General features: G+C 39.2%; 2 protein-coding genes across 3 annotated transcripts in view; both read left to right on the top strand.

The window, feature by feature from the left end:
• The window catches only part of kank3 (KN motif and ankyrin repeat domains 3), a 37,087-nt gene extending 33,046 nt beyond the window's left edge, over positions 1-4,041 (top strand). Inside the window, exons 11-12 of the mRNA XM_087852724.1 lie at positions 666-767; positions 3,200-4,041. Coding sequence (XP_087708850.1) covers positions 666-767; positions 3,200-3,262 — 165 coding nt within the window. The 3' untranslated portion in view covers positions 3,263-4,041. The remainder of the gene's footprint in view (positions 1-665; positions 768-3,199) is intronic.
• A 4,056-nt stretch (positions 4,042-8,097) lies between these two features.
• LOC102784067 (phosphatidylinositol 3-kinase regulatory subunit gamma-like) lies at positions 8,098-24,137 on the top strand. 2 transcript variants are annotated; one of them, XM_087852720.1, is made up of 12 exons: positions 8,098-8,678; positions 11,768-12,513; positions 15,360-15,500; positions 15,613-15,718; positions 15,852-15,950; positions 16,569-16,749; positions 16,934-17,056; positions 17,164-17,306; positions 17,410-17,586; positions 18,652-18,723; positions 18,954-19,115; positions 19,200-24,137. In XM_087852720.1, the coding sequence occupies exons 2-12, from the start codon at positions 12,261-12,263 to the stop codon at positions 19,387-19,389; spliced, it is 1,647 nt and encodes a 548-aa protein (XP_087708846.1). In that variant the 5' UTR covers positions 8,098-8,678; positions 11,768-12,260; the 3' UTR covers positions 19,390-24,137. The 2 variants fall into 2 exon arrangements, with proteins under 2 accessions (XP_087708846.1, XP_087708845.1); XM_087852719.1 differs by having other exon boundaries at positions 16,931-17,056.
• Positions 24,138-24,506: the final 369 nt, after the last annotated feature.

The following is a 24,506-nucleotide window of genomic DNA, read 5'->3' as shown; positions in this document are numbered from 1 at the left end:
CACTTTGAATTTCTTGGCACATTTCATGAAAGCTGGGACCTGGCCACGTTGACCGCTGTGCAGCATCCCCCAGTCTGCACATGTCTGGGAACTGAGGAGATGAAGCGAGTTCAACATACCCAGGGTAACTTCCGAAATCTGGATTCACTTACCCCAAAATCAGCGGTCAGGATAAACGGTCACATGAAGCTAGTTATCAACTTTCCCCTCTTCGTTCAAAAGAAAACTGTGGCGCTGCCAGCATCTGACCAATCACAAATAAGGATAAGTATACTGACAGCAGTGTGACTGGTTTTTAAAAAGGAACGTAAAACCAAACTATTGGAAAGAACATGAAGAGGTCAAACACAGACTGAAGGTAGTAGCAAGGCACTGTACTTTAAATTCTTTGGCCAACAAAATAACTCCAAACTGACCATTTTGTCTTCCTGTATTATAAACAGTCAAACGTATCATAAAGCAATAAAAGTCCCATAGTTAACTGGTTAAGCAAAGGTGCACGACGGTAAAAGAAATAACAAAACTGTCCAAACAACTGGAAAACAGAGCAACTGTGCGTAACGTGTATCACATGGTTGCTCTCACACTGTAAAGCTTTCTGCTCTAGTTGAAAAGCTCTCCTGGATACTCATGTGTCTCTCTCCATCTTTGCTGTCTGTCTGCAGGATGGAAGCAATGCTCTGTCCATCGCACTGGAGGCATCCCACAACGACACAGCTGTGCTACTCTACGCTCATATGAACTATGCCAAGACCCAGACTGCTGCGGTGAGTTCATATTATCAAAGATGTACTTTGGTTTATTCCCGACTCCTCCTTCTCCACTTTCTCAAATACAGACGATTTATTTTAGGCTAAAGGGGAAAATCCGCATAATCTCCACATAATCTTGTCATGCTGTGTGAATAATTAAACTGGTAAGAATTGTTAGGGACAGCTGAGTATTGGAGGCAGAACTCAAAGGCGTTTAAACAGTTTCTTTTTTTGCCTCCTTCACAGCAATAGATTAGTGCACCGTATGTTCATGGCCAAACTAAAGTGGAAAGCAAATGAAGAAGAAAAATAGTGGAGAACAAAAAGTAAGGCTGGCTCAACATCCAAAGTAAATGTAACAGTTAAGGGAACACTTCTGCACACTGCTATAGAGTGCAACAGTGATGATCAGGAAGTAAAAGTCCCATTCATATTCTCCATAAGAATTATGAGCCATAAAAGTCACCACACATACAACACTGTTCGCATGTTTTCCCTGTGTTTGTGTGGTTTCTTCCTGGTTACTCCAGCTTCCTCCCACAGTCCAAAGACATGTCGTTAGTAGGGTTAGGTTAATTGATGATTTTAAATTGGTCCAAAGGTGTGAATGTGAGTGTGAATGGTCCGTCTCTGTGTTAGCCCTGCGTCAGTCTGGCGACCTGTCCAGGGTGTACCTTGCCTCTTGCCCTATGGTAGCTGGGATAGGCTCCAGCCCCCCCGCAACCTTGATAAGGGTAGGTGAAAGAGTATGGATGGATTGTTGGAAGTAATTTGCTGTGGAAACTGGGATTTTTTATTTTTATGGGATGAGTAGACCCTCCAATGTTAATTAGGTACACAGTCTTAGTATCTTTGACTCTTTTTATCCAAATAAAATCTTTTTTTTTTTTTTTTTTTTTGGTCACAATTCACCTTGTAGCTGGTTGGCTCGATTCAAGGCGTAAAATTCATTACTTAAGGACTTTCTCAGACTTCACAGGAGAACATGAGTAGAAAAAAAAAGGTTGGTCACTGTTGTGCTCTATACCTAATTTTAATAGGGCAGAAAGCTGTAATAAGTTAGCAGTGGAAAAACAAATGTTGTTCTATTAAGAGATAGTACCTGCTCTCTAACTACTTAAAATGGAAAGATATTTCAAACATCAGACCAAACTTCCCCTCCTTAATACCACATTTGACACATTTCCCTAGGACGTTCACCATATAAGGAGCCAAAAATAGCCTGGACTGAACTGGTTTGGCAATTCCTGGGATCAAACCAGACAGAGGCCACGTTTAGTCTAGAGGAGAGGTATCCAAACTAGCAGTTTCAAAGTCAGGATTCACTCACAAATCTTAACGATTTCATGAATGACTTGGCAACAATACACAAGAAACACAGCATAGTTACAAGCACTGTGTGTTTTGTATAAAGGTCACATGCCACCCTGTGACAAGAATAATGCCCTTCTGCATAAAAATCTAATAAAATGCCACAAGCCTTCTTCACAAAGTCTGGCCCATCTTATATGAACAGGGTGGTTAGAATTAGTTGTGATGCTCACATTGTTTTTGCATTGTTGCTTAAGTTTATTGGCTAAGAAGGACCACTTTCAAGAATCAAAATTATAATAGTTTTTAAAACAGTTTCTCTTTTTCCATCAGGGAAACACTGAGCTTCACTTTTCTAATAATCACACCAGCAGTAAACAGAAAATTCAACATTACACACTTTAAATGAGGCTATGCGACATCACGGCTACATCTGATGACAAAAGCTATCATTTTTAACCAAATCAGCATGTTTATTTCTTCTGAGCGGGCGAGGCTTCAAAGAAAGTCTCTTCAAAATGTTTGGAGCGCTATAATACAGTGATTTGGGCCAAACATCACGAGAATTTCCCTTTTGCCAAATCTGATTGTAAAGTACAGTACAATTTGATTAAGTCATCCAACATTAGCAGAACCGATTCAGCACTTCAAAGAGAAGCCAGGCGGTTCCTTTACAAAACAAAGCCAACCCCAATCCCCCATGTTCGCCTTGTAACTTTGAGACTTTTTGGTTATCAGCTCCTATCTCCCAGCTATTTTTATATTATGCAACTTACAGTGTCCCTAATGCACATATTTCACATTGTAGCTGGCCAAGTTTAAATTTAGGGTTGTAAGATCACCTTTGAATCTAATAAATAAAGCGTGCGAGTTAGTTAAAGTTAGGTCACACTGATAAACAACTTGGAGTGAATGATGCCTCTTGTATTTAAAGGTGGTAGGATCAGTTCCGCTGCAGTGCTCCAAGCTATAGTTAGGGTGTGGGCTGCACTAAATGAAGGTGCACCGCTGCCCCCTTTAGGTGTCACCACAGTCATGCAAGCTATGGTCTTCTTGGGAAGGCGATGAAGTGAATGCATACAATCGTTACCATCAAGCATTTAAAATGTAACCCTGTCCTTTATGTTGTCTTTCAGGGGAGTCCAAAGGCCCAGCCACGGAGCCCCACGAGCCCACACAAGTGCTGGCCTGCAGACTGACACAATCAAAGCCGCTAACTGGGGCGGACACACCAGCAAACATAACTGGATATGAGCTGTGAAAAGCTCCACTGGAATTTACTTAAACGCATATTTATAGTTTGCCATGTCCTCCATTTACACTGATCAGCCACAACATAAACACCGACGAGTGAAGTGAAAAATAATTGGATTATTTTGTTAATATACTTTGTCAGCTTTGATTTGGCTTATGTCACTCGATAGACAAAATTTAGACTCCCACACCACAAAAACTGCTGAGGTGCAGCTCAAGAACATGTGGAGTCCGCCTCCACAAACCCACAGAACCAAAAAAACCTGTTGCCAGAAATCCCTTTTCAGGCTCCGACGAATCAGAGCCGGGATACTAAAGCTGTTGCTGATCAGTGTACAAAATATTGTTAAGAGAATATTATATTTCCATAAGATTCTTCAATGGTTATTATTTACTTTAGGTCTCTAAGATATGTTTATTTTCTCTATGACATGCCTTGAGATGTTACATTTATTATTTGCACACCACTAATATTTTACTATTAAGGGCAATACATCATTACCACATAATGTACATCCAAAAAATACATCTATTGGTTTTCCATACACATGTGCACACAGTGGCGCAGTGTACAGTTATACCCCAGTGTCATCAAAAATCATCACATGGACGTCACATCGTCCAGCGTGACTGAACTGAATGAATGTTGCTCTGTAGTCTTCCTTTCCTGGCTAACCGATGTGTAAACCTTAACTGTCATAGTCTGCACTAACTGTCTGTGCATTATGTTGTTATATATATATATATATATATATATATATATATATATATATATATATATATATATATATATATATATATATATATATATATTATTGTCTAAAATAAACATATTTACATAAAAGTTTGTGGGTGTTGGTGTTTTTGAAAGCAAGGAGTGCCACATGTTTGAGTTGGTTTTTAATACCAGAAGAATTGAATGAGAGCTCTTTTGCTAATTAGACAAACAGGTAAACCACTGAACTATGGAGCTACACGGTTACATTCGAGTGGAGATAAACAGGACTAATCCGTTTGAACAGTTTTTAAAAAAGCTGATATTAGATGGTATCAATTTACAAATTCTAGGTGACATCCTTTTTGAGTTGAGTTTGCAAGATTTTTTTGGAAAAACTTGACTTCTGACCTGGACCTTGAGGTCAAGGAATCCAAACTGGGAGCTTGGGAAAGGGGTCTGGTAACTGATAACTCTGCCTCCCATTCTACATTTAGAAATTCTGGGAACCACAAGTTACCCTCCAGTCTGAGTGTGACGCGTTGCACTGTGATAATGTGGTACTTTGAGGTATTTAAGATATGATGGAACACGATAGTTCTGTATGTGAGGAGAAGGATTTTAATTTCAATTCTTGGTATAATATAGAGCCAATAAAGAGAAGATAATATTTGAGGATTAGGGTCCCTCTCTGTAATACTTGTTAGTACTCCTGATTGTCTCATCTGACTTCATAGATAAAAACATACAGTGCTTTCTGATGACATTACCAAAGGGAAGCACGTATAGCCTAAAAAGTCTTGGTCCTAGTGCAGAATAGGGGTGGGTTTTGATAATTGATTCATCGATTAAAATCGATTCTGGCTTGGATAACGTGATATCGATCCATTAAAATCCTGAATCAATTTTTTAATATAAATTTATTTTGCCCGAAATGCCAGAATCTCAGTTTTGACAACCGAATGAGAGCAGGAACACTGATTCTGATGTAAACACAAAGCGCGGACCGCCGACGGATCAGAATCAGTGAGATGTGGCTTTCTCACTCGATGGCACGGACACAGTCGGGGCTGAAAGCCAACAGCTTGCTGATTCTGATGTTTCGGCGGGTCCGCGCTTTGTGTTTACGCCTTTTTTGCGCTGATTCTAAAGCTGATAATTTTATCTATCTCCAAACAATATTGACCGAACCAGCAGCAAAAGAAGATCCAAACTACGCTTCACATAAACATCGTCATGAATTCCCTCTGACTTTTACTGTTTTGCTTCCACCACGATAAAATCACACTTCATGCACAGCTCTCTCTCTCTCTCCCTCCCTCTTGCTCTCTCTGTACTTCATGAACAGTTTCCTGTCTAAAAATCGGTTTTCTGCATTATTCGCTTGCTTGTTACGCACAAGTCTACCGTTGTTTACAGCGCTGTCGGCCGCTTTTTCTTTCCCTTTTACTTACTTCCGAAAAGAAAACCTAATTTCTGCTGTTCAATACTGAACAAATTTAAACTTTTTAAAATTATGCAAAATGCAAAACGCTTAGCCATGTCTCTAATAAAACCGCTGTAACTTCAGAGGTAACGTTCATGTGTTGATTAATGGTTTTCTTTCGTTTTTGATGTACTGCAGAATATTTTTATAAAATCCCAGGCCAGGAAAATCACCTTTGTTTTTCTGTGTTTTATCTTCAGCTATTTTGACACAAAGGCATCTGCTGTGATGCTTACACCTTTGATAAAGTCTTGCGAGTGTCAGCTTTCTTTTTATAGATACAAAAATATGTTCATGTACTGATCTGAATTATAATATTTCTGACTGTCTGAGGCAAAATTTCCCAGATTCAAATCAAATTGAATTGAATCGAATCTAATTGAAGTGAATCGAATCGGAATCAAATTGATTCTAGAAATCAGTGATGATACCCAGCCCTAGTGCAGAACCCTGTGGAACCCCATGACTAACTTTTGTGTGAGATTTCTCATTTATATGGAAAAATTGGAATCTATGAGATAGACGATGATTCAAATTTATTCAGTGTATTTCCTTTAACTAGCAAACTCGTGCAGTATGCACACATGTTGGTTCAGTGCTCAACTGAACTTTTGGTGGGATCTGTATAAAGTATTTGTATATACAGTATGTTGGCATTCACAGTGCCCTAAGCAATGTTTCATCACGATTGCTCCAGTTGTCTAGGAGAAGATGGGGGAACATACATAAGCTAAGATCATTACAGTGTGATGATTATGTCAAAGGTGTATTCTAGTCTCTGTATTAAAATGTTGTGATCAGCATTATTTAATAATGAGGCCTAGCAATAAAAGCACCTGAGGAGATAAAGACTGTGTACTTTCTTTTTCACAACTGTATATTTTACTCTTAAGCAGTCTTGCTCATTGATTTGTAAGATTGAGTCTACATACCCGGACAATCAGCAGTTACGCCTCTTCCACAGCACAAGGCAGTCAGCTGAGTGAGGTTTAATCTTGTGTTTAATCGTCTTTCATTTCAGACCGCTCTCTCACTTTCCATGTAGGCGCCATGAGGGCTGTGGCCAGACGTTGAGTCTAACCAGGTCACTGGAGCTGCCGAAGGGTGCAGATAAATATTCATGAATACCTGTTAACTCTTTCCATCTAAACACCGGATTATTTCACTGCCTATTTTCCAATGTTTTCCTTTTTCTAACAAATGCCTCATTTTCCCTCTCAGCTAGATAGCCAGCTGTGTAAGCAATCGCCTGTCACAACTAAACAACTAACAGCAAGCCTTAATAATCTTCCCCCCTCACCCTTCAAACTTCAGTCCAGTGCTGCTCATCTCCCTTTTATGCTTACTCCCTCTTTCTCAGCCTTGCATGTCCTTCACTCCCCTTACCCCTCTTTATTACCTCTTTCTTCAACTTCCTTTTACTTCTTCAGATTACTCTTCTGTCTGTCTTTCTTTTTTATCTGTCCTCATCCCACTTTTAAAGTTGGATAAGACTTCACAACTGAAATGAATACAACCCTGCACATGCAGACCAGAGCACATCACAGTAAATAATACCTGCCATGTGTAAAGAGGAAAATGCTTTTCAGACCTTTTGCATGCATCGAATCTGATGCCTATTACTGACTGCATAAAAGGGCGATAAGCTAGATAAATAATGAACATATTAGATAAATGCATCTTTAAAAATGGTTGATATTATTAAGGAAATCATATTTTCTAAATAACCAGTAAAAAGGCAAATACATCGCACCCCTTTCTAACTACCAAACAATGTTTGAGTTTATGAAGTCTAAATAATAATATTTATGATATGAATATTTCTGTTTCCTGCTTTTAATAATGAGCACAAATTCATCTAGAACAAGGAACTGTCCCCACTCTGTTGAATGTGCTAGAAATGCAGTAGTAGTGTAATTTAAGACATATTAGAGAGATGACTGAGTCAGTCATACCACAAATGTAAATAGGGCACAATTGCAGATGAACTTTATTTTATTTTTCCCCCCTCAGCACTCAGTTTGTTTAATTTTTAATGCATGGGCCTGATTTGCTGCATTGCTGCTTATATATAAGTTTCATCAACACCATGTGTAAACTGTAGGTAGAAGCAAAATGCTTTAAAAGGCAAATACAAAAATTCGAGAGAGAACATGAATCTGTTTTCCCCATTACTGTAACTGTGCTGGCTGGGACATCATGAGGGCGCTTGGGTGGTGGAGGTGAGGGGAGGGGGGTTGTTTTGTCTACAGTGCCGTAACATTTTTTTTTTTTATAACCAGTTACTTCCACACCACTTCTTTCATTATGCTGATCCGTGATGTGGAAAGTAACGCTGGCGGAGTTGAGAGGTCAGGGACTCCTGCTGCCTAGATACATACAGTCTAATATTAGAACATTTCCTTGATTTGTTAGCAGCATCTCTGTTGTCTGCTGAGCACATGGCAACAAACCGACCAATTGGATTTCAGGAGAATACTAAGCCCCTCGCTCTGTATAGCAACAGTGGCATCCTTCCCTTATTTATTTATATATGAGTTTTTTCTCCCACCGACTCATTCTCATGCTTCTGTCCCCCCAGTGTGCAGCCACACCGCGCTGTCAAACTGTGCAAAAGAGTTACAGTGCTGCTCTTTTAGTTTTGCTTTTTCTGTTAGCAGCATAAGCTCTGAAATGTACATTGTACATTTAGGCTTTTCATATTTGTTTATATTTTTATAGACACTTTTCCCCCCTCTCTTTCCTCACTGCACCCCACTGATCAGTGGAGTTTTTCCTGCGCTCTGCACGTGAAAGTAAAATCAAACTGAGGGAATGTCTCAAGAAGGCTTCATTTTTTAAGAGGACATGTTTTAGTGAAGAGGAGAGGAAAAACGCAGAGGAATGACAGCGTGGGAAAAAGATGGCACTCAGAGGGGACCATTAACTACCAAATGGAGAGGATCTTTAAAAGATGGAGGACATAGGAGGAGAAGCTGTATGGGATAGGATGAGTTGCGGTTGGAGGGGGATGGAGGGACAGAGAATGGCGTGAGGACCGAGGACAGTGGTTGGTTTGATCTGAGCCACGTGTGCGTCCAGCCACGTCTCTTCGCTGCTTCGTGGATACCGATGAAACGCTGGTTTCCCATGTCGCCCGGTCCCTTCTGTCTGAGCCCAGGTAGGTGCGTACTCTCCTGTACATCCAAGTTTGATAATGATCTTTCATTTTTTCAGGTCCTCTGGACGTTAGCTCTACCAGAAGCTGCCATTTTGAAAGTTCTGTTAACGTTTAACGTCTTCACGTCTCTTCGTTGTCGAAGCTCTGGTACAGGATGAGAAGCTTGAAGGCGTTGAAGAAAAAAATGGCGTATATTAGCCGTTTCGTTTTTGTTGTGGGGTTCAACATTCATTGATAAGACGCTAAAAACACAAGCTAAGCTGCAAAAGGAAATAACCCCTCCCCCAAATTAAAATAAAAACAAAAAACTACCAAACCAGTAACATATGATCAGTTTCTCCAGTACTATCTGAGAGACGTTGGACTGATTACCAACTGTCGCAGACTACGTGAAAGTATGAAGCGTTGTGTAATGCAACATATTTGTGAGACCAAACTGGCCACTGTCAGTGGCGTTTCAAGTGGCGTAAATGATAAGGTCACGACTGAAAGATTGCTAGTTTTTCAGATAGGACATTTTTCTGACTTGCGAACCAAAAAAATGGTTATGGTACAGCTGTGCCATCCCAGATGGATTGGGTCCGGAAAGTATTAAAACATGACAAAACTGGCTGGATGCAATAATGACACTTTTGTAAGTTTGGGCAAAATCATGTTTAGTATCTCATCTCAACTGGAAATCGACAAAATGTACGATGAACATAAATCCATGATGGTTGCGCACCGCGTAAAACGCCATTTTCAATGGTCTGAAAATCTGTAATGTCGGTAATGTTGCATAACTTGGACACATTACATTTGACAATTTAGTAACTATATATGCTTTTTTCCCCTGTTCTAAGTAATCTTGAAAACTAAATTTGACACGACAAAAAATCAGTATATATATTTAAAATCTGATCAAATGAGAAGTATCACTCTTCTCATTTTACCACATTCATAACTACTAAGGTTTTGTTAGTATAATAAATTAAATGAAGCTGATTTGTTTTCCAGTTGCAGCGTACAATGACAGCAACTGCAATCTCTTCATTGTCAAAGACGTTATTCATCACAACACGATCTGCCACATTTGCAAACAAATTCAATTCTTAATTCAAAGATAAACACAAGAGGTCAACTATGTGATATTGCCATATTAGTTCCCTTAAATAAGGTCTTGTAAAAGAACACAACTGTAGGCTGCCTGATCTACTTTTACATATGAACATCTGTTACATAAATGGTTGAATATTTGACATAATATTAATGTTTTTTAATTGGATGTATTTTTAAATCTCACCAGGTATCTCTTGAATAATTCAGGGTGATACCATTTAGGGCTGAGGATTTCACACTGCCTTGTATTTTAGCAATAAAAAAAAAATTCAAAACTATTTTTTAAAATACACGCTGATGTTTTTATATGATAGTACGTCTGTAAAAAAGAGTGTGTCAGAAATTGTTGCAATTGTCTAACGAGCTTTTCAAGTCAAAATACTTCATCACAATGAAAAAAAATCATAAATTTAAAAAAATGCAAGATATACTTTATAACCCAACGGGACCCCTGCCCCTTATTTTATGGTTATTTACAATTTTACTTACTTTTCTCGATTCCACTGGTCTGTGTATGTGTCTCTGTGCATGAGAGAAACACACTAGTGTTGACTGATACATTACATTTGCATTCATTTCATTCAATGAACGCGTAGCAAAAATCTGCAAATATCGCATCGTTTTTATCCAAGTCCTAACAAGTACAGCCCCAAACCCCAACCTGGGGATTTTGCCCTCAGTAATGTAGGCAGCTTTTCAGGATTTGGTCTGTGGAAATAATGTTATGCGATTCGTGGTCAATTTACCATTTTCTTGTAAACCTAGAGGATTTTTTTAAATCAGAAGTTTCATTATTGATGAATGTGTCAAGATTGAGTATTTCTACTTACATTGTTTCTAACACACAATAATTCAAGGGACAGATGTTGTAAGTTAACATCTGCGAGTTAAAAAATAAACAATAAATCTGCACATAAAAATGTAAGAGATGAACATTTAGCCTGGTTTTCACATGCTGCATCACATTTCAAGCCCTCACAGCTGATATGTGTACATCTGACTCATCAGCTGACGCACTGAACACTTCATATGTAAGTAATGGGTTTTTCCTAACGTTAAAAGAATTAGTGGCATTATTTTTTAAGAGCATAGTTTCGCAGTACTGCCAAACAGCTCAAATTTCTCTCAACGATGTGCAGGACGTGTTTACACTGAGAGGTCTAGCAGTGGCAAAAGGCTACCAAATATCATTTCATGCCAGTGAAATTCAGCCAGTGGTATTAATAACAGGTCCAATAACCACTGGCTTTGCCAATAGTTGCAGTTATTGCCACACTTTTGACTACATTTACCAGTAAAATAATTGATGACGCATATTTTTTTATCTGCTCACACCACATTTGAAGCAATGCTACTCTCACCAAAGCCTTGATGCTTGCTGTCCAGACCTGAGCAGAGCGGAGCAAGCGACAACGAAAGTGTGAGACGGAGCAAAATTAGTCACAGTATTCCTCCTTCTTACGAATTTCTTGAAAACAAACCAAGCAACAAAATAAAAGATATAAGGCTGCAAACAAACCCCACAAAAACTAAATACTGCAACAAATTTAAGATAGCAACGATTTTGACTGAAGCATCTTCTGCAAATGTGTACAAATCTCAAAATTTGAAAACTGCAAACCTTCCAATGAACATCTAACTGTCTGTTTGACTATTCACTGTGTCACTGCCATAGTGACTCCCAGTGACCTGGGAGGTGATGTCCCAGATCCAGTTAATAAATCTGAATTTGATCATTCATAAAAAGTTAAATAAGTCTCCTTTCCCTGCCATGCACAGTACAAATTACATGTTGTTGCACTGCTGTTGGTTGCAGAAACAAGTTCTTAGTTTAATGCACACTGGCCCAGGAAATCTGGAAAGTTTCCCTCTTACCGATCCATAGAAAAAATGTAAGCTATACAGGTGTATAGCTTGCAGGATAGTTATGAAGTAATGTGTATAAGGATTTTGGTCAGAATAACTGAAAATTTGTGCCTTTTCTAATTTAGGTTTCCTGAGATGAGATGATGCACGGGTCCTCGAAGCACAAATTGGGCAGTTTTTCTTCAGCCTGCCGTTCTTTAGCAGTTTACAGCTTAGCTACTAGTGTTGAGGTATATAAGAAGCACTCGTATCGGTAGAGTGTGTTCTCCATCGCGCCCAGATATGAACCCCTTTGAGCAAACAGTGATGAAGCACAAGAGCACCTGAATAAGGAAAACTCCACTGATTATAAGGAAGTGAAAACTGGATCTATTGGCAGTGCCATCAATCTACTATATGATATGCTTAAAACCAAGACTCAAGGTGAGGAACACGCTCTACCTCCACAACACTGGGCAGCGATGAACTCTGCACTGCCACCCTCTCTCTTCTCAGCCATGAGTATAACTGTAAGCTGATAGTATGTGATCAACCACACTGTGGGGCCGACATCCTGCTGCTTCACCTTCTCAATAAATCCTAGCTGCACAACAACAATACTAAGTTAGCGCTTTCAAAATGGCAGATCAGAATTTACAGCACAGCACAGAGGACGACAACCTTCAGCCAGCTGATTACCCAACGTCATCACTAGCATCGCTCCATCTCAGGGATGAGGCTGTCGTCACAAATGAGAACACCAACCAAATCGGGGATAATCCTGAGACTGGTTCAGTATGTCCTGTGGTGATGTCATCAATGCTTAACCAATCACAACAGCAGGGAGACATACCCATGGCTATCATGCCTGAGTCTCACCCAGCAGATCAAGGTAAGATTAAAACATAAAAATGCTTTATAATGTCAAAAATCAATTTGACAGTAATATAAATTTTTATGAATGTAGCAATTATACAAAAAATATGACAGAATGATCAAGAAACAACAACAACAAAAAAGAACAGATACGCTGGGTTCTCTTCTTTTTGGGGTAACAAACAAAACCACTTCTGTGAAAATGACCAAATTAAAAAAGTATTTTGCCACAGAAGGAATCAGGAGGCTCGAAGGATAGAAGATGAGGTCTATCATTTCTGTTGACCGGCCACTTTGTTATGTGAAAAAAGTGCATTTAAGGTAAATCTTCAACATTAAGTTTTCTCCTGTTACCAGAAAACAGCTTAAACAACCAGAATATCAATGTGTATAACCATCACTCTATGTGATAGGTTATACTGGCTAAGTTTCGCTAATGAAACTTTGACACAAATGTAAAGTTTAAAAACCAACCAAACAAAGACAGACAGGTTAAATGTTTTTGTCAGGTCTGAGGCTTTCATGCGGTTAGCTAATGTTGAAGCTATGAGGGCTCAAAGATGCTGAAAAAAGTTGGGGATTAAAAAATGCCTATGTTTGACCCAAACATATGGACTTTTATTAGCTTGTAAATATTTTCATGGCTACATTACACGATAAAAGAAAATCATTAGGAGCCAGTGGACAGAGGCTGAAACACTTTCATCTTAAGGAAGCTTGGAGGCTGTTGAAACACTATCAAACCAAATGTTAAGATTAGTTTGCAACATGTGGAGCATGTCTCCAAAGGTTGATTCTGTTCATCTGGATATAGCGTTTTCAGTAGGAGAAACGTTTCATCACTCATCCAAATCACTTCTTCAGTCCCAGCTGACTGCAGGTTTCCCCAATCTTATAAACATGAGGGGATAGTTTAAAAAGGAACCAGCAGATGGCAGAATTTACCCTTTGATCTGCTAAGACCGAGTGACATGGTGCTCTGTTTTGCTTCTGCTGAACTCCAAAAATACTACAAATAGTATTTCAAGTTCTACACGCAGTTGTTTAGGGAAGTTGGCACACCCAGGTCAGTGGACCTTGAAAGGTGCAGAAATGCTACAGTGCCTTTATTTAAAAAACAAAACAAAACATGCATTTCAGAAGTGTAAAAAAGCCAGCAGCACTTTTAGCCCAGAAGACCAGTTGACTTTTAACTGGAATCAGGTAAAGAGAAGAAGCATTCTCCTGGCAATCCTTCCAAACAAACTTGTGTTTTTGCCTTTTCTGCGAGCACTGAGCAGTCTGACCTTGGGCGAATTTGCTGGGATGTCTCAATTCAATTCAATTCAATTCAATTCAATTTTATTTATATAGCGCCAAATCACAACAAATGTCGCCTCAAGGCGCTTCATAGATACAGAGAAAAGCCCAACAATCATATGACCCCCTATGAGCAAGCACTTTGGCGACAGTGGGAAGGAAAAACTCCCTTTTAACAGGAAGAAACCTCCGGCAGAACCAGGCTCAGGGAGGGGCGGCCATCTGCTGCGACCGGTTGGGGTGAGAGAAGGAAGACAGGATAAAAGACATGCTGTGGAAGAGAGACAGAGATTAATAACGGATATGATTCAATACAGAGAGGTCTATTAACACATAGTGAGTGAGAAAGGTGACTGGAAAGGAAAAAAACTCAATGCATCATGGGAATCCCCCGGCAGCCTACATCTATTGCAGCATAACTAAGGGAGGATTCAGGGTCACCTGGTCCAGCCCTAACTATATGCTTCCTAAGAAGATTGTGGTACTGCGTCAACACACTCGAATGCGCCAAACCAGCAAGCTATCAAAACGTCTGCTTTTATAGAGGCGCTCAAACTCATTGATGATCACTTAATCAAGTGCATCTGATTAGCAGCACCCAGCTGCCAATTACCCTCTTAATTCCTATGGCAGCAGTAAAGGTGGGCTTAGTTTTTCACGCTATAACACAACACCATTGCTATAGTTTTTTTTAAACATTACAAGCTACACCACGTTGAGGAGGAAAATAAATCAAAGAAACCTCCTAAAGTTAATGAATCTACCATCTGCTATCCAGCTTTTTTTTTAGTTGAACAGCTTTTATTAGATTTTTATACAAGGCAAGTTTTGACAGAGCTTCACTGTGTGTAGACCCTGGGTTAATGAGTTGACGCCCTTTCTAATTTTACAACAGTATAAGTATGATTCCCCCAACACACAGCTCTTTCTGGAGCAACGATTTCAAGCATCTCCAGGCATGCCTTCACAAGTGGTGAGGGGACGATTTATGTCAACTGCTTAGAGCACACCTCTTATTGCACTCAGTGCTCGTGTTGCATGTGTGTGTGTGTTTACATGCTGGGAAACACAAAGAATTCCCACATAAATGTAATGATTGCGGAATATGCCTGACAGACGGGGTCTCACGTTTCCCTGCTACCCTAATGTAACACTGACACAACCACACGCGCAGGGGTAAAAATCACAAGCAGCCACAGTGGAGCATCAGCTCTGGACCTTCAGGCCAACATTGCATCTCACTGTAGACAGCTGTTGTTTGTTAGGCGAGGCAAGGCGAGGTCGGGCACTAAGCAGCGACGAGTCTAGCCGAGTGTGCCTGAGCGAGGAGTGCCAGTTCTGGTATTTTAGGCAGTCAGACACTGTCACCTGTCAGCGAACTAGTCTAGACACGGTCTCCCACGTGGTGCGAGAATAAGCTACACAACGATATCAACCTCTCAGCGGCTAGTCGGGAGGACGGCAGTGTGTGCAGAACGGCTGCAGAGCGCAGATCGCCACATACAGACTGATGTGAACAGGCAGGGAGGGTAACGCTGGGTTGTTTTACGGTTGATGTTTCAGAGTTCTTGGAAAGTGAAATGGGCCAAAGTGAAAGTGAGGCGCAGTCCGACACCCTGGCAGCGTTCTTGCAGGACCTTTCCTCTCATGATCATAATGATGGTACGTCTCACCCAGGAAAAACCAACAGCAGCAAGGAAGGAGGTGCGCTCCAATATATTTGCAACTGACTGTTTACTCCTTAGCAGTTTTCTTTCAAATTAAGGTAAAATTCTTAATCCTACTTAAAAATGTAACTGCATTTTTTTCTTTTCAGAAATTTATCCAGAGAACAAAATATACAAAGCTATGGCAGAATGTGACTGCGGCGCTGATGACCACCAGCTTTTTGAAGCAGAGTGGTACTGGGGCAACATTTCAAGGTACTTTATATTTCTATCACTTTTTCTTTCTTTCAGCCAACACCACTGTTACAGCACATCTAATTTTATTGACGTTGTCTTCCTCAGACCGTTATAATTAACAGAAACCTTCATGTCCATTTGATTTGTTCAGAGAGGAAGTAAACGAGATGATGAGAAACACTCCTGATGGTACATTCCTGGTTCGAGATGCTTCCAGTAGGATTAAAGGAGAATACACGCTGACATTAAGGTAACTGCTAGAAGATTAGTGACAAGCATGCATATGGCTACACTTTCGTAAAGTGTATCAAACACAACTAGTTAAAGACTGTACCAGGTTTTATGAATTTTATTGCTGCATTACAACCAGTCATCAGTAGTCTGTATCTCACGTGAAAAAAAAGTTAACCCCAAATTAAATATATATATATTGTAGTCAAAGGTTAGTTATTATTTCCTGGGCTCGGAGTCTAAATTTAGTTTTACTGGTTTTAAAGTGTAACTTTATACGTTTTGTGGTTTCGCTCTAATTTTAGCGGAATTGGGACAGACCAGGTTTCAGATATAAAGCTTTGTTGATTAGAGTTTGGCGTAGACTCCAATGTTCAGCAACATAACACCCTGTCCCCACAAGATGTTTCACGAGTGTTTTTCCAGTCATCCATCTTACATTTGGATGAAAGAACACACACACACACACACACACACACACATTTTAGAGATCTAAAAGTCTCCTGTCGGGAAAAGCGAGAGTGACTAAACAGAACCAGGAGAGGCTCTAATGGGGAACAAAGCTCCCTACTTGCTAGCCTAAAATGACAAGAAGTACCACGTTATTTATGGGACAACTATCCTTTGACTTTTGCAGAAAAGACGCTTCAAACAGACTAATTAAAATCTTCCATAATGGGGGCAAGTACGGCTTCTCTGAGCCACTGGCTTTTTCCTCTGTAGCGGATCTGATCCAGTATTACCAGAAGAAGTCACTGGCCCAGTACAACTCTAAACTGGATACACGGTTACTCTATCCAATATCCAGAAACCAGCAGGTAAACCTTTTGGGGCAATTTAACTGTGAACTTTTGTTTTCTTACATTACAACAACATTGCAACAAGATGTAATCAACTGAAGACTTTTACCACATGGTCTGTTACTGGTATTGGAACAAAACCGCCGTGCTAATGTCCAGACTAAATCCATCATCCTTTTTTACCGTTTTGTGCATATAGCAGCAGGTTGTGATGGAAGCTGACATTGATGCAGCTGGGGAACAGCTAAGGATATTTCAGGATCAATACAAAGAAAAAAGCAAAGAATATGACCGCCTATTCGAGGAGCTGAATCTGACCTCCCAGGTACATGATCTTAATCCTTTTCACCATGTAAATTTATACTTTTTTCTTTTCAGAGCCCTTTCCTTTAAAGACTTAAAAACAAACGGTTTGTTTTCTCTTCTTCCTAGGAACTGCAGAGCAAGCGAACTGCCATTGAGGCTTTCAGCGAAATCATTCGGATCTTTGAGGAGGAATGTGAAACCCAAGAGCGCTACAGCAAGGAATACATCGACATGTTCCTCACATTAGACAGCAGTACAGAATCCGACAAGTACGTTCACAAAGCACCTGGTTTTCCACTTTTTGTTTAAAAACAAGTTGAATTAATAATAGTTGCTAGTTTAGTTGAGTCATTCCTTCAATTTTACTTCCAGAATTCAAAACAATTCAGATGAACTACAGTCGAGGGTGGAAGAGATCCACAGCAGCAAGAAGAAGTTAGAGGAGGAACTGAGGAACAAGGCACTGGTTCACATGGAGGTCGACAGGAAAATGAACAAACTGAAGCCTGACCTTGTGGAGCTCCGGAAGCTCAGAGATCAATATCTGGTGTAAGTTTAACCCTTCACTGTCCCATGTTTGGGCTTGTTGTACAGTGGTTCCAATTTAGGTTCCAAAATTTCCAAAATAACAAGAGATCAGTATCAGCATGGGCCAAACTATGACTTTAAACATTGGTGTCAGGGTTGGATTTTACAATCGGTGCATCAGTGAAGCAAGGACTGAAAGACAAAACACAGTGTGTCCTGCACAGTGTCACAGCTACTGAGAGATGCGTGTTGTGACTTCACAGTCAAACGAGTATCTCAATCTGATTCTTACATTTCATCACATTCCAATAACACAGCTGCGTTATAAACATAGAAAATAAATCAGCTGTTCTCCATGTTGTCACAGCTGTGCAGCTCTACTATGCTTGGTATGGAGCTTTATCATAAGCCTGATTGGTAGTGCGTGTCTTTCTAGCCAACTGTTGCCCTTTCACATGAAGTAAACCTGAACAAGTATCAATATAGTTAGCCTAATGCACAACTGTAAATGTACGTAATTTACTGGGCAGTGCAAAAAACAAACAAACATGTATATACTGTATCTCTCTTTTTACTGTGTAACCCTTTGATCGATGTCGTTGATCTGGATTGGATTGGATTTCTAGCATATAGGTGAAATAATCTCCTTTTTAAACTTTAAAGTGACATTAGTGAATCAATAATCATCCACTAATACAATGTGTGTGCTTCTTTGTAATAAGTGCTTCTACTTTTAGCACTTTAAGTATATTTTGATGCTTAAAGATTTGCACTATTACTTAACCAGTGGTCACAATCCTTCTTTAAGTAAAGGGACTGAACACTTAAAGAGTAAAGTCAATGTTCTACAGCGGCACTTTTTATGAATACCATCCGTATTAGATGAAAGGGATGCCAGTGAGTCTGAAAATCATGGCTGATGTTTTCTACACCAATTTACTGCCCTGTATTGATTTGGCTTTTCTGATCAAATAGCCTGATTACTCATTGGTGTTCCTTTTTAAAAAAATAAATAAATAAAAAATCCTGGAAACTACCCTGATAAACATGTAACAGCACTCCAACTGTTTATTGTCCATGTTTCAGTTGGCTAACTCAACAAGGCACCAGGCAGAGCCAGATAAATGACTGGCTCGGTATCAGGAGTGAAGAAGAAGAGTAAGTATCCCTTTTCTCTTGGCCTGTGGCCACATTAGTCAAATGTTTTATAGTTTTGGAGTAAAATGTCACAAAGGCATGTTCACTGACAACACACATACTGTATACGTGGCTCATCGTGCCACCCATGTTGCTATTTTTGGTTCATATGATCGATACTAACACCAACACTCAACAAAACTGAGCACAACTGCTTAAAATCATCATACCTCTCCCTCTCCACCGGCTAGCCCATACACCCTAGCAGATGATACCCACCAGGAGGAGAGGAGCTGGTACGTTGGTGCTATGAGACGAAAGGAGGCGGAGGAGCTGCTGAGAGGGAAGAGAGATGGGACATTCTTAATCAGAGACAGCCAGACTCGGAGAGGCTCCTTTGCCTGCTCTGTCGTGTGAGTGTTTTAGGTACTTAATGTTTGGATGCTCTGTAGATAAATCCTGTAGATACCAAATAATCAGTTTCCTCTCTCATACAGTGTGGACGGGGAAGTGAAACACTGTGTAATTTACAGGACGTCCACGGGATACGGCTTCGCTGAGCCCTACAACCTGTACTCATCACTGAGAGAGCTCGTCCTTCACTACCGTCACACATCCTTGATCCAGCACAATCAGCAGCTGAATGTAACCCTGGCCTGGCCCGCTCTCAGCCAGCAGCCCAGCTGAGACACACCAGCACACACCCAGTAACAGTACTGTGGACACACCCGAACAGACACTATTACCAGGCTCAAAACAGCATACCGGTTAGTGTCATCACTGCACTAAAATATTCAGTGCTAAGATTGGATAATAATCTAAACATTGCTTTTATGCCAAACAAAAGTCATTTTATTACTCTTTTGTTATTATTATAATTTCTGTGTTTAAAAAGTCAATTTACTTTTCATCACCAGCTAAAGTTTGCCAGAAGCTTTTGCAGAAGTCAGTTGTAAATACTCAACTAAACTGTCCTAGTACAGAACTCAGCCTCACTCGTTTCCCCAAAGTGTTGCAAAAAGCCGTGCAGTGAATTGGATTCTGAATACAACACTTCCATTAAAAGAGTAACTAAAGCAAAGGCACAAAATATTTAGGAAAACACAAATAACAAAATTTGTCATTGCAATGTTGATTTCAATTATTCTTTTGTCCCAAAGCTAAAACAATCCAGCACAAGTTTCTGTATTTTTATCTAGACGCAAGCACAAGAAATGACTATTTTAATGAAGAAGCCAAATATAAAATAGCTTCACTGCTATCAAGTTTTTGTATTTATAGTTGGCCACTCCTGACCTCTACCACACTTGTTTTAACTTGTTTGAACAAAAACAAACCAGTGTGCGTTTCTTAAATTGATTTCTTAAGCTTTGTAATCATCTAACAAATGCATAGAAACAGTGAAGCAACAACAATATGAACAGAAAAAAAGCCCAGTATGGGACAGAACCACCCTGAATTACTAACTATGGTTATTTTAAGGCCAGAGCATCCACACAAACACTTTCAAAATAAGATAGCCTGAATACACACAGAGGATTGGATTCCTGTATTTTAAGACTTCTCCAGTTCAACTTCACATTTAGATGATATTGTTATTTTCATTTTCTGATAAGGAGTTAGAACTAATGGAGCAAGAGGTTGAAAGGCTAGTCTAACTGCTTTAATGCTGACTGATCTGGTCACATTTGAGGCTTCTTAGGCGCAAACATGACATTACAAAACTACATTAAGTTATAGTTATGAAAACTAACCTTAATAAGGGTCAGTAAGGAATTTGACAGGATTTGGACCTGCTCAGTGAGAAATCTAAATTTAACAGCCATTTGATTTGAAGTGATTTTGGTTGGAGTCCAGGAGATTTGTTAATTCAATTCAGTTCTATTCTATTTATACAGCGCCAAATCACAACAACAGTCGCCTCAAGGCACTTTATATTGTAAGGTAGACCCTACAATAATACATACAGAGAAAAACCCAACAATCATATGACTCCCTATGAGCAAGCACTTTGGTGACAGTGGGAAAGAAAAACACCCTTTTAACAGCAAGAAACCTCCGGCAGAACCAGGCTCAGGGAGGGGCGGGCCATCTGCTGTGACTGGTTGGGGAGAGAGAAGGAAGATGGGATAAAAAAACAAAGTTAAAAAGCCTGATGTGAGGTGACCTTACAAGGTTATACTACAGGACTTCCAGGTTCATAGCAAACTGTAGAATAGTGCCTTTAAGTGCTTCTTTCCAACCAACATGTTTCTCTTGCAGACAACAACAGTCTGATGAACCAAACAGATAGACAATCTCTAGTTGAATATCTTATAACAAGGTAGTTGCTACTTCCCTAAACGCATGGCGTCTGATTATAAAAACAAAGGTTAATGATTTTAATGATTTTAGCCATGATCCTGGTGGCTGTCAACAAAAGACACAAGGAAAAAGAAGCAGGTATGATTGGTTCGTGAAAGCAGTGTGTGTGTTGTGGCGTTTTTTTTAAAAGGCTTTATATTGAGTTTAGATTTTAAATTTTCTACTTTTTTGGATTGAGAATGATAAAAAAAATAAGGGGGATTGGTACCCACTAACAAATTTCGGTTATATCAACACCCCTAGCACATAACATAGAGACTTACAACTAACCAAACAGCTGTAACAATTTTTATCATTACTGCTAGAATTTTGCAGGCATATTCGCTAGCTAGGTATTAACTAATAATGTAAAGATTCCAACTATGGGGACCAAAAACAGTATGTTACAATAAAATTAGATAGGTAATGATTTTTAGTTTTTTGAACCACACCAGCAGACCATACCTGAGAAGTTTTTTTTCCTCTTAAGTGTAAATGAGATATATACACGGTAGAAAATTGTGTCTATATTGATAAAAGTATCATTTAAAATTAAAACTGTTTACATTTCAGATCTATCCAGGTATGTGCAGCCCTGGATAAGTAGCAGGTTTGTAACCCAGGGACTTCTTTGATTGTGCAATTTTTGAGCAGAGATGAAGTGGTGCTTGTGGATATCATCGATTAAACTATTTTTATAGAGGAGAACACAGCAGTGAATAAACCTAGCTTGGTCTGCCCATGAATTAAGAAACAATTAAACATATATAAAGATATGAAGAGTTAATTTTACATATCGTGACCTGTATATATTTTTTCTTGTGTCATCGGGTCACATTAAAATGCACTTCTCTCTTTATGGTCACACGTTCTTGATTGTCATTGCGTATGTACACTTGAAGTTAAATGTCAGACTGTTTATTGCCACGAAGGGAGAGAAACTGTCAGGTTCCTACTTTGTGGTAGTGAAAAGGTGTATATGTTTGATTTTTGCATGCTATTATTGTGTAACAGGTTTTAAAAGGTATAATGCATATTACTAAATCAGAATTTTATGGCTGGAAACTGTTTTGATACCAGTTCTGGTATTAGAATGACACCAGCAGCTATGAAATCGATTTTGTTTAGCCTCCATTAATGGTGCTAGGCACTTATTGCTATAGTTTTCCTTTAATGCGTCTCTTTCGATCACCTGTCAGTATTAGTCAAACTGTGACGAGTTCTTTATCAAAGCAAATGGAAATGTTTTCGTGTTGGCAGTGGTCTGTCGTGCTCGTAACCACATCAGTCTGTGAAATAGTGTTGCACAGTAGTAAACTGTCCATCGCTGCATTGCACAGGTCGCGGACGGAGTGCGCCACAATCGTCACATGACAGCACGAGGAGGCAAAATAGGCGCCCGTTCCTCCGCCACGTTATCTCGTCATCGTCTTTTTTGTATTTTTTGCACACTGAATAGATTGAGTCTATAACTGCAATATATTTATTTAATACACACACACACACACACACACATATATATATATATATAACACTTCTAAAAATGAAGTGTTAGCTATATTGGTAAATTTTGTAGCAAGAATTTAAAATATGAAATCAATTTACACAGGTTATATGTGCACAAAGACCACTGCTCTGTGGAGTTTAGGTTTAAAGCATAGCATTTGCACACACGTAACTCCACATTTGAGGTGGAGATGCTGTGACTGTCTTCACCCTGTTACTAAGGCAGGTGGACATGTGGGATTTGTAAATATGGTCAAGTTGCTCATGAGATTGATGCACAGTAGCACTGATTTTTAAAATATATATATATATATATTTATCTTCAGTTGGTGGCATCTTCATTGAGCTGACCACTTAATAGGATTTGTACTTCAGCAAAGTCATGCCTCTTTGTAATTAGCATTTGCACAATTCGGTCTTTTTCTGTCTCTTCGTGTATCTTAATGTTTTATCACTGTGCAAACAAAAACAAAATAGAGATGGTGAAATGATCCCAGCAGGGGATCATGAAGTGTCATCATGATCTGCTACCTAATGATACAACCATTACCGTGTTTTATCTGCTGCTGTATAGGAATAGAAATATACACAGCTACAGAAATTTAACAAATATTCACATATCTTACAAATACACAGATGTTAATTATCAAAGATAGGCTCTTTAACCAGCCTGCTGAGGTTTATAACTAAATAAAAGAAACAAATGATTGCCATTTAGCGTTTGACCTTTAGAACTGTGTAGTCCTTGAATTTGTATGTGCGAACCATATTAAGGAGGTTTAGTACCAGTAATATTTGTTTTTTCCCTTCAGAAACCTCCAAAAGTTTGTTGGCATTTATGCTAGATACCACAGATTTGTGGCATGAAAGTGAAAATCGGGCTACCGTAATTAGTTTATGGGAAAGTAACAGCAGAAACAGTTATGTTGAGGTATTAGTTATGTAGGGCAAGAAAGATGGTGTGGCATGTGTTCAGGTACAGTATTATGATGGAGGTTAGTAAGTATGTCAGTTGGAGGTGGTATGTGGGGATGGATTAGGTGGAAGGAGTCTGGTGAGATATTTGTATTCACCCAAACTCTAGGCTGTTGCCCTTTCTTTCATGCCGTAACCTGATGAGATCTAGCAGGTCACGTGATGTGGAACTACTTAGTATAGAATATATATCTGTTTTCTTTCTCACGATGAGCTGTACATTTGATCCGATACCTCTGTCTCTGGCTCACATGCATTATCGTATTTGTTAAAATTATGTTTCTGTATCTTTCATTTTAATCTTTTCATTGTGTCTGTATACACTTGTTCTTTTTTTGTATCTGATCTAAAGGATTTAGCTGCATTAGTTGTACGACTACTGCTGTGAGAAAATACTGTTCTTGTAACTGTTTATTTACTGTATTGATTATGCAATAACATTCAGCTTGTTGTCTTGAATCAGAATCAGCTTGTGCGTCCTTTGAGGAGTTATAGAAGAAAAGTGGTATTAAACTTCTTCTCCATTTTTTTTTTTAATGTAAACCCCAACTTTACCAACTTCAGAACTGTACTGTTCATGTATGCACTTTCAGATCCCAAATAAAAGATTATAGCTTCACGGGTTGTTTGGAGTATTATTTAATGCCATCATTTCAGCACCTTGTTGGATCTCTCTAAATGGCGTCACAAAACAGCAGCTAATGTAGGCTAGGTCACCGATATTAATGGATCTGTAACGGCTTACAGATTATTAGCCATTAGACTGCTGTCATACACGCTAGAGTACTTTATCATTTTATCTTATTTATATTCTGGTCAAAGTGGACTTTATTATTATATTTGTTTATTTTTTTTGTTGTTTGTTTTTGTTAACAGTACAGATCCAGTGAGTGAGGGCAAGTCAAAAGCATGTTACAGTACGTGTCAACATCCAGCAGCAGCCCATATTCAGTTTCAACACTGTTATCATTTGGATTAAG

The sequence above is a fragment of the Neolamprologus brichardi genome, chromosome 15 (assembly GCF_056152115.1).
Source record: "Neolamprologus brichardi isolate AB-2024 chromosome 15, ASM5615211v1, whole genome shotgun sequence".
Lineage (NCBI taxonomy): Eukaryota > Metazoa > Chordata > Actinopteri > Cichliformes > Cichlidae > Neolamprologus > Neolamprologus brichardi.
Note: the sequence above shows the minus strand (reverse complement) of the source record. Positions and strands in the feature narration are given on the sequence as shown.

What these genes read in the sequence shown, in the direction of transcription:
- LOC102784067 (XM_087852719.1), top strand. Translation starts at nt 12,261, where the DNA reads ATGGCAGATCAGAATTTACAGCACAGCACAGAGGACGACAACCTTCAG. An exon ending in CAACAGCAGCAAGGAAGGAG is followed by an intron (nt 15,501 to 15,612) that starts GTGCGCTCCAAT and finishes TTTTCTTTTCAG; the next exon opens with AAATTTATCCAGAGAACAAA. An exon ending in CTCAGAGATCAATATCTGGT is followed by an intron (nt 17,587 to 18,651) that starts GTAAGTTTAACC and finishes TCCATGTTTCAG; the next exon opens with TTGGCTAACTCAACAAGGCA.